The sequence below is a fragment of the Esox lucius genome, chromosome 5 (assembly GCF_011004845.1).
Source record: "Esox lucius isolate fEsoLuc1 chromosome 5, fEsoLuc1.pri, whole genome shotgun sequence".
NCBI classification, from domain to species: Eukaryota; Metazoa; Chordata; class Actinopteri; order Esociformes; family Esocidae; genus Esox; species Esox lucius.
Genome location: NC_047573.1, coordinates 18,368,696 through 18,379,159, shown reverse-complemented (window position 1 = coordinate 18,379,159; position 10,464 = coordinate 18,368,696). Strand labels below are relative to the sequence as shown.

Genomic DNA, 10,464 nt, shown 5'->3' with positions numbered 1-10,464 from the left:
AGTACATATATCTTGCTCAGCACCAACAGCAACAAGATGAGAGCTGTGTGGGAGGCAACCTTGATTTTTTTTTATTGCGCAAGGCACTACATGATCATGAATGTTTGATATCAACAAATCTCATCGTTTCTTTTTATCAATGCATGGTTATTATTTTGGATGGAGGACTAGATCTTAAATGCATCTTGACTTTATCTGGATTCTTGTGTATGGTGACTCTAAACTCATAAGAGGTTTTTGTAGTAAAATGATATTCCACCGTTCCATGTTTAAATGCAGTTCATATCCGTAATTTCACTTGAATTAATAAGAGAAAGAATGTTCTACAACGAATTCCCATTAAATGTGCTTTTAGGCCCAGGACATTGGTTTTAATTAAATGCTGTTCTTGACATGCTTACCGACAAAAGCACCATCAAGGTAAAGCACAAAGAAATACACTGATTACCGCATATCCATCAACAAATAAATATAAGACACATATGAAGTACCTATTCTTTTCTCTTTGTACACCATTATGTAGCCAATGACTGTAGTGAATTTGACACTAGCCCTGGCATGAATAGCCTATTTTTGTCTTTCGGTTAGGGTTGTTGTTGATTTATTATGGCTTGGGTAAGCGCTGCTACTCTGAACAGTAGATAACCTAACATTGATTTGAATGTTTGAACTTTTAGTTTCTCTGGAGTATGTTAAATGACCAACATGTAAATGTAAAAATGAAAGCTCTTGCTTAGCCCAGCGCAGCTCCTTGATTGTTCTGTCCACTTATCAAATTCACTTAATTTCATTTCAAAGTGGAAATTACAGGCTGTGGTGATTTTTGGGTAAGTTATATAAAAACATTGTAGGTGCCATACAATAGGCTAGTGGGAAAGCCCTTTTCTGGGTCAGTTGATAATATTCCCCTCTCAACTAAATTAATTGTGTACTGTTATGCAGAGTGGTTAGGAACTTAAATGCAAACTCAAAAGAATAAGACGAAACGCCATATTGAAAAAGAACGTTTATTCTTTTCTATACCAGCTGACGTCCATTGCCCAAAAAGTGCACCATTGATTTGACAGTAAGCAAAACTCTTAACGAGGACAGAGAAGACACAGCCACACTACATTTACATTCATAGTGGACAGAGAGATGCACTATGGGTAGACAGTCAAAAGCTATGTCTAATTTGGCACCCTGTGACCGGTATAGTGCATTGCTTTTACCCACAAGCCTCTGGGAAAACGCTGTGCACTATAAAGGGAATAGGGTGTCATTTCAGACACAGCCACAGTCACGTGTGTATAAAAGTGTTGAGATGAAAAGAGGGAAGTCTTGGGTGGTTCCTTCGGATCAAGAGGTGTTGGTCAGGTCTTTATTTATGCCTTGATCATGGCGGCGAACTCTGCGAAAGTGAACATCGCAAAAAAAATGTATTAATCATTTGAATGGTCCAATGATGTCAACAGGCTCAATTACAACTGCGAGTTTACAGACTTGCGAAGATCATGTCATTGTTGTTACATTTTTTTTTTTTAAATATTTCTCACCATCAACTCCGATCATGCCATCACCGTCCTTGTCTCCATCAGCCAGGAAGGCCTTGGTCTCAGCATCGGTCAGGGCTCTGGCAGATGGGGAGAAGTTCTGCAGGAACAGCCTGGATGGGTACAGAGCAAGCAGAGTGAATACAAACTACGCACCAGTTTTCCTGTTCTATTTTGGACTTAAAGTTCTGCTCTTTTTTGCCCCAACATTTAAAAAGTAGTTTGCTCTATTTAGAGTGCTTTAAGTTCACTCTAAGCATTCCATTAGAACTGTGAGCTGGGAGAGGCTTGAGGGAGAAAGTCAAACCGCAATAGTAGGAGTTAGATTCCAAGTGTAAAATCTGAGGGTTCCTTACTTGAGCTCATCCTCCTCAATGAAGCCACTCTTGTCCTGGTCAATGACGTAGAAGGCCTTCTTCACGTCATCAAGGGACTTGCTTGCCAGGCCAACCTTGGCGAAGAACTCCTTGTGTTTGAAGGAGTCAGCAGCTGTAGGGAGATCAGTTATCCATTTAGCGCTTAGCAGATTTTACAGTCCCATCTATATTAAATAGTGCTGTGTACAGGGCTCGGTCAGCTTCTACAGGGCTGGTCCGAAGGCAGTGATGCCACATATTTCCCTGAAGGCAGATGTTTAATCCTTCATTACATCGCTCATTTTCCCATGCTACATTTCTCCCATCTATATCCTAAGCTTCCACAATACATCCACTGCAGAGAACGCCGCCCACAATGTTAGCATGTGAATGATCAGACCGCTTTCTACTTAACCCAGTCAATTTCAACAGTTACTGAAACGCTCGCTTTCAAATTCATCGGTAAGAAAAGATCTCAGACCTTGCCAGTGCTTTAAGCAATTTTCAGTGAGACAGCTTGTTATCTGCAGGTCAATGTGTGGTGCAACAGAGTGGCGTGTAGGTGGTGCTATGGGCGGCGTGTCTGTCACGGAGTTACGGGCGAATGTCTCCGGCTGTTTACCTGAGCATGCAGCGAGGGCTGCAGCCACATCAGCATCCTTAAGACCGGCGAAGGACATGATTAGCTGTGGAGGCAGCAGAGAAGATGCCGTTAGATCGGATGGAGCAAATACATTGTTAATTAGTTCCTCAGCTGATTCAGAATTTTAGCTAAAACTACTGACGTAGAATTATGTGCATATCCAAGTTGCATATCTGGAAAATTGAAAGCCTGTATTAAACAATTGCGTTCCCCTGATATAAATGAAAATAACATAGTTATTCTGGTTAAAACATGGTTATTTTTGTTAATAATATCTTTAAACCAAGTCTGATTCTATTGGTGAATTTAGGTTCTTTTTGTTAGTTTTGGTTCTTTTGGTTAGGATAGGTTCACACTGCAGAGAGCATCAGGATGGATAATCCTCTATTCCAAAGCCCGGAATTGCAGTCAATTAATTTTATATCATTCCAATGATGTAGCCTAGTGATTTATGTTGAATGATGTCCTTCCATTTGGTTTCTTGTTTATTCCAATGGGTCAAAAAAAACTTTTCCTGAGTTTCTTTAATTCAGATGGCATTTTTAGTAGAGATCTCGCCCATGTTCTGTTCCATAGGAAGGCGTAGTAAAGCCGAAGGTTTGAAGACGCATGCAAGATGCTGTCGATCTGACAAAGCTCATCCCTCTGCAACACTCACCTCAGGTTTGGCTTTAAGGCTAGAGTGGACTCGTTAAGATGATTCTGCCAACTGGTGTAAGCCCCACTGTCCAAGACTTCGACCTTATATACTCTACTCGAACGAAATATGAGGCATATTGTAATGGACACCACATGCAAAGCACTCAGTTGAAAATGTGTCCAGTAGTCAGGGTCCATTCTATTTATATATGCATAAACGCTTAAAAGGTACTTGTATGCAAAAGTGCTTAATATTAAACCGAGCTAATAATATATGCTGCTGATATGGATGAAATACACTCGCTGCAGATGCAGATTTATATCGAGTGAAAGCCATACGGCTGATGAGCTAAACGTACATTATAATATGTTATTAATTGAATTCATTTTCTTTGTTTAAAAAATCTATTGCAAATATCTTACATGGGTCTGAATATCTTACATAAGTCTTTCGTTTCGTTGATATTTACATTTACATTTTATATTTAATACTTTTATTTGTTAATGTATACATATATATGTCACTGAAAGTTGGTTTGGGTTCTCTAGCTCTCTATATGACGAAACACATCAATCCAGTTTATCAGTTTAAACGGGCAGGTCCAATTGCTCTTTCTAAATAAAAAATTGGCAGGCGTAAAATTGCTGAATGAAGTTCTTGCGCATTCACGTGTGGAACAAAAGTAGATCCCATGAATTACGAGCGTGCTGTTTTTCGTTCGTGATCGCAAAATAATTCATACACATAATTTGCATCATAACATTTTCTGTATGTGGGATTTGTTTATAGTCGGATGCACTCACTCACAACTCTAAATGGGGCCTAATTATGGAAGGATCATTCAGAGAATACTTCACATATACTTATTCCAATAATTGGTTTGATATCACTGGCAAGTAGAACAATTTATTGGGGAATATTTTTCCTGAATATTCCTGAATATTGTTCAATTATCTATGCTTTTGGAAAACAAATCAGGGATCTAGATTTCTTACAAACTTATGTTATATTGGCTCTAGCGTGTAATTAATCTATGAACACAAAACCAATATGAAGCCAAACTCCGTAAGCTAGAGAACCCAAACCAACTTTCATTGACATATTTGAACTATAAAATGTCAAAATCTTTAAAAAGTTACCATTGCTCATTGGCTTGCAATAGCAGTACCAACTATCACTAACTGTTGAACCAGCAAATGAAACCAAAGCAAGTTTAGGTTATCAAATCAATCAATTAAATACAATATATGTTTGCTTGACAAAACTTCTAGCATTTAATATTGAACAGTTGAAGCTAGAGAAAAATAACAACATGTTTTACTCTTCCTGCTTCTCCAACTATAATCAGACACTGCCATTACCATTGCAATCACTAGCAATACTATACATTTGTTAAAGAATAATAATACTTAAAACAAACACACAAGTATGCGTGTTGTAAATTGTATGTATCCCAGTCTTCCATCATTAATAATGATAATAAAACCAATCTTTATGAATGAGTCAGTCCGGGGGGAAGAGGCCAAGGGACCCTGGTATGAATGTATTTGGCACAAAGGCTTGATTGAGTCATTCGTCCCCTCTGTCTAATTGAGGAGTGCCTGGTGTTATTTTGGTCCCTTTCACCTCTCCCACTATCCTCCAAGCCGTTTCTCATTATGGCCATGCTGCTATTTATGAGAACAGTGAAAAGTGATAGGTGTACTCCCACCGTCATTCAAACGTCCAGACCTGGGATGGGCTATTACGTAACAGCTAGGCCTACAGTACCGTATATCAATCCAGTTTGACTCAGTATGCGTACTGTAACAGTGTGGATGGATCCAAAGAGGCTCTCGATTCCCTGTCGATTCACTGCAACATATGACGTCCGGTAGTGCACTCTATAGGGAATGTGGTATCATTTGGAATGTAGCTGACAAGGTGTAAAACTGTGTCACCGTGCCCTTGATCAAGGCACTTAACCCCAAGTTGCCCTGGGAGCTCTGGACCTGACCCTGGCCATGACCCCACTCCCTGCAGGTTTCTCTGGGGGAGTTGGGATACACAAGAAACACGTTTCCATTGCAAACGGGACCCCTCCCCCCAGACGGCAGATGGCTGAGGTGTAGCTTTGTAGTGCAGTGTGAGAAGACGTTTTACAGCTATAGCTGCTTATAACGCGGCACACAGTTGTTGTCATTTTATTTTCGATTGTTGTGGACATCAAATAGTGTACACCAACAGTTAAATGCTTACTCATGGGAAATTATAATTTCATTCAACAGAAAAAATATATAGAAAATCTGTATACATGTTATATCCAATCAATTATAAATAATACCTGTAATTAAATAGGGATAGACATATCATTTTATGATGCATCACATATCATTTTATGGTACATCACAACAATACATAAAATGACATGTTTACATGGTAAAGGCACAGTAATATTTATCATTTTTATCAATCACGCCCTCCTTTACCCATTCTTGACCCTCCGAATCGTTTGGCGTGACCCCCAATCCCTGAACCCCAGTCCCTGAACCCTGACATTCACTGACAGACAGATTCCACGTTGACACAAATAGTGTTTCCCCTTCTGTTCTTCTCCCTCAAACATCGTACTTTGTAGGTATTCCTGACAATATTTAACCAGTGTTGCTGTAAGATGGTTTTGTCAGAACAGTGGACGACCCATTCTGAAACTCATGACTGAATCCAAGCCAATGTGGGGGATTTTAACATTCTGAGAGAACGACATTACGAATATCTTCTACTGAATTTCACCTTCAATTTGTATAAAAAATATATATTGAAATACAGCTTCTGTGCATTCTAACTGTAAACAAATAGCTGCAACTAAAATTTCAGGGTGCAGTTTGTTCACTTCAACCTCCATCTCTACATAAATAGAAGTGTCCTTCTATGTCACTGAGTATGACAGTCTCTCCGTGTGATATTTGAGAGAGAAACATGTTCATAAATGTGCCTCATTGACAAAAACAGTGTAACTTGGGAGTTCTGAAACCCTAGCCGAGTGCTGGCTCGCAGCCTTTGGAATGTGCTGGCTCTGGTCATGTCCAACGGATCCCCCAACTGGTCAGCCCCCTAAAGAAACGGCTCCAAGAGGCCAAGCTACTGGCAGCGCCTTTCTGAACCAGCTATGTAGTCTATATCTATCTCTTATATGCAGTGCAAGCAGGTCGATCCAAATAGGTCGAATCTATTTGTTCACATGATGTATGATGTATGAGTAAAACATGATATATGATGTATGAGTTCAACATGATGTTTGATGTATGAGTTCAACATGGTGTATGATGTATGAGTTCAACATGATGTATGATGTATGAGTTCAACATGATGTATGATGTATGAGTTCAACATGATGTATGATGTATGAGTTCAACATGATGTATGAGTTCAATATATACACTTACTTGTTGCTTTTCTTTTGTGTAGGTTTTCTTTTTTATAATTGCATCATTATTAGTGGGTTTTATGGTCTTTGCTGCACAATGTCCTTGTTTTCTGAAAGGCACTATCAGTCCCAGAAAATACTCCTATTACTTCTCAATAGCCTCTGGAGTGACGTGTGTGAAGGGCATCATGGAACAGCTTTATGCTGCATCAATCCTGTATACTACAATATTCTAAATAATCGTAGCATTGTTTTCCTTCCTACTCTTCATGAATGTGCTTCTTCGGTTGTGTCTCTCCGTGTACCATTACAAACAATTAACAACAGAAGTCAGCGCTAATCCAAATGTCAATTTATTTCAATTGTCAAAAAGTGCAAAGGGATGGTGGTAAACCTCTGCACACCGGCTGAATGCGAACATAAGACGTATTTAAAAAACATAACAGTCTACACGCTTTTGGGGGTGTGGGGTTACAGTCAGTCTGTGCGACATTCATAAATACAAGGAATATAAAAAAGATACAGCGTGACAGGCAACAGGCCAGGATAACTTCAGCAGCAGATTTCTGGTTTGATGAAAACTGAGTGATAGATGACTTATGCTTTCACCAGGGTAACAAACTCTGTGGACACAAGGCAGAAATCACAACTATTACATGATGAAAATGCATCGTATTAAATTGTGGCAAGGCATCCATAAGTAATTCTGTCTTCCTAAAAGTAATTACTTGTTACAATGATGTGGTTAAATTTGTCCCCTCCCCCTTCAGAAAGAGAGTCAGTGAATGCTGTAGAGGCTAGTTTGATTTATATGTGTAAATATGATTTGTTTACCATCGACTCCGATCATGCCGTCACCATCAACATCTCCAGCTGCAAGGAAGGCCTTGGTCTCTGTGTCTGTCAGAGCCCTGGCTCCAGCAGAGAAGGTCTGCAGGAACAGCCTGGAGAGAGAGGACAGAAGAAAGGGATTTGGACATCTGCTTTTTAAATGCCAATTCATGGCTTTTAATTCTTAAGTTGAATTTGAATAACCCTCAGATTGACCCGTGGATCTATTTCTGCTAAAATGTTGACATTTGTGAACCTCATCAGAATAGGCTGAAAGGAGTAGCCCAAATGTGAAGTTACTTTTCAGGGTGGGGTTTTTGTTACCCTTATGTAATCAAATTACTATAAAAGGTGGTGCGGGAAAAGCAAGGAATGGTAAAAATGTGTGTTCACTGCCGTTTCAAGAGTGGTGTTGAATTGTACTGGACAATATGAATTGTATGGACAGTATCATCTGGTTTAATAGGAGACTTACTTGAGCTCCTCCTCCTCAATGAAGCCACTCTTGTCCTGGTCAACCAAGTAGAAGGCCTTCTTCAAATCCTCATCGGACTTACCGGCCAGGCCAACCTTGGCGAAGAACTGCTTGTGGTTGAAGGAGTCGGCGGCTGTGAGGGAAAAATACATTGGTCATCATATCTGGTCATCATTTGCCCTTGAACCCCTGTCTGGCCTGCTGAGGTCAACACACCTGCGAACGCCTGCAGGGCGGCTGCCACATCCTCGTCCTTCAGCATTCCCTTGAAAGCCATTTTAGATTCTGAGAAATTAGAGGAAAAATAATATCTGATGAACATGAATATTTGCCAGAATATAAGTAATCCCAATAATATCAACTCTTTTGACCACAAATTAAGTCAAATAAATGCATTTAGAAGGAATGTATATGTAGATAGATCTTTTCCCAATTGAAGTGGATAAGAAATAGTTTTTTCATCGGTTCTGAGTTGTTTGTAGCCTACGGGTTTACATTCAAATCTCCTCTATGGGTAAAGCCAGAGCCCTCATTAAGCCAAAGCCTCTATAGCAATATGGTGTGACCTTTAACCTGTAGCTCAACTAGACCTGTTTGTCAGATCTTCCCTTTCCTTGACTTCCAACAGCTCTGCAGCCTGTTTATATTCTGTTTCTCAACCATTAGCACACAAATATCCTGCCATTGACCGTAGTTATTAAACAGAAAGGTCCTTGATTCCTTGTGCACCAAAACCCATGACAGGAGTCCTTCATTTCCGTCTCTCAGGTAAACGCTGAGTCCCATTAAATGAACTCATCATTTTTTACTCCAACTCCAAACGCATTCCAGGCAGAAACTTTTCGCTCTTCATTTTTTATGGAATGTATTCCGTGATGAAAAGTCTTGGCACGTTGTCGAGGTTGAGAACCACTGGCGGTCAAAACGTTAGAGCATCAGTCCTCTTGAGGGAACTCACCTTTGGAGGATTAGTGGACGAGTGGCAAGGAGGGTGCTGTAGCTCAGTGTAGGGCCGGATGAAGCAGCGCTCCCATAGCTCACACATTATATACCCTCCTTCTACAAGGTGTAACACACACCGTGTGCTTAGGGTTAGTTTGGAAAAAATGTGTCTCGTGGTCAAATTGTGCTATTTTTATCCTTTCAACTATGGATATGCATGCAGTCCTTGGGCGAAACGCAAGAGAGGCATTTTTGGGCGCTAAGCTGCTATACTCATTCAGTTGCATGTTGGAGGTAAAATGTCTGCAATGCGGTTTTTTGAAACATGACCCTTTGTCTGCAATAACGACAACATGGCAGTTGGGAAACTCAGAGTTCCTGAAAATGTATGTTTTGTATGATTTATATAAACATTTTACTGTTTTGAGATACTAATAACCATAATAAATGGAAACTAAAGTATATATTGCTAATTGCAATATTCATATAACGTAGGCCTGTTTAGTCCAGTTCAGCATTTTGTACATCATTCTAATGCTAGAAAATATTGCGCTTGTCATATTTGTAAAAAATAAAAATCACCCCCAAACAAGTGCTTGTCACATTTAAACGTGTTAGAAGTTGTTGAAAGATCAATATGCAGTATGATGTTGACAGTTGGTCAAGATGATCCGGAAGGTTCCAAAGTTTTGAGTGAAAACCCAATCCTTCATCTTCCTTCCGTATGGCTATAGGTTCCATCCATTGAGCCTACAGTGTATTAATAATCATGAGTAGAAAGTGAATTGGTTTAGAAGATCTGCTACAGTTGGATTAAGATGAGAAGAATATAGACTTGACTCTTTACCAGAGGCCACATGCTCATATTCACACAAGGAGCAGCCTGTCAAGGACATGACTGGGATACATCACATACTGTCATATGAAGACAGGTGCTATAATATTTATGGTGAAACATTTATTTATTTATAAACTTTCCATCAGAGAAAGACAGCTGAAGGCGACGAAAGGGTTAAGCCAAAGAGACTTTTGTATATTGGTTTACAATATCATATTTTACTTTATTAAAACTGAAGCACCACTTGTACTGACAGACAAAGGCTGGACCAAGTTGGTACTGAGAAGATTCGCGGAGACCATGTGCGGCTTCTCTTCAAACTAAAAGAACGCCAAAGTCAGAGATTTAAAAAAAAAATGAAATGGGTTAATTCCACCTGGTCAATATATAGAATGTAGAGTTTTCATTACTTTTTAATTACATTTCAAACTGGGTTTCTGATCCATTGATATTTGAACTGCTACTAGAATCATAACTGTTAGGCCCTGATTGCCTAGTTAACCCACTGTCCAAGTCTACCTCTCCATCGCCAACCTCATCCCAGGCTAAAGGGAAGGCTCTGGTCTCAGCTGTCAGGGGACGAGCCACCTAAGAGAATTTCTGGATGAAAAGCCACTAGTTGATTTCTGGATTAAATAGACTCTAGTTGACAGGTTGGGTGTTTAGGGGTATCAGTCTGTTGGATAAGTTTCTGGTATTGAGAAACTGGAGATTTTTGTTTTATTTCAGCTATTTTGATAATGGGTTCACATTCCCAACAACATGTGTATGTTATACTGAGACACAACTGTAGCTTGTGCT

At 39.6% G+C, this 10,464-nt stretch overlaps 1 protein-coding gene across 1 annotated transcript; it reads right to left on the bottom strand.

Annotated features, from left to right (window-relative positions):
• Nucleotides 1-995: 995 nt before the first annotated feature.
• Nucleotides 996-8,926, bottom strand: LOC105005800 (probable calcium-binding protein CML20). Its single transcript, XM_020046369.1, has 9 exons — nt 8,842-8,926; nt 8,100-8,168; nt 7,884-8,016; nt 7,412-7,521; nt 3,190-3,224; nt 2,511-2,574; nt 1,889-2,021; nt 1,536-1,645; nt 996-1,390 (listed from the first exon to the last, which is right to left on the bottom strand). The coding sequence occupies exons 2-9, from the start codon at nt 8,158-8,160 to the stop codon at nt 1,365-1,367; spliced, it is 672 nt and encodes a 223-aa protein (XP_019901928.1). The 5' UTR covers nt 8,161-8,168; nt 8,842-8,926; the 3' UTR covers nt 996-1,364.
• Nucleotides 8,927-10,464: the final 1,538 nt, after the last annotated feature.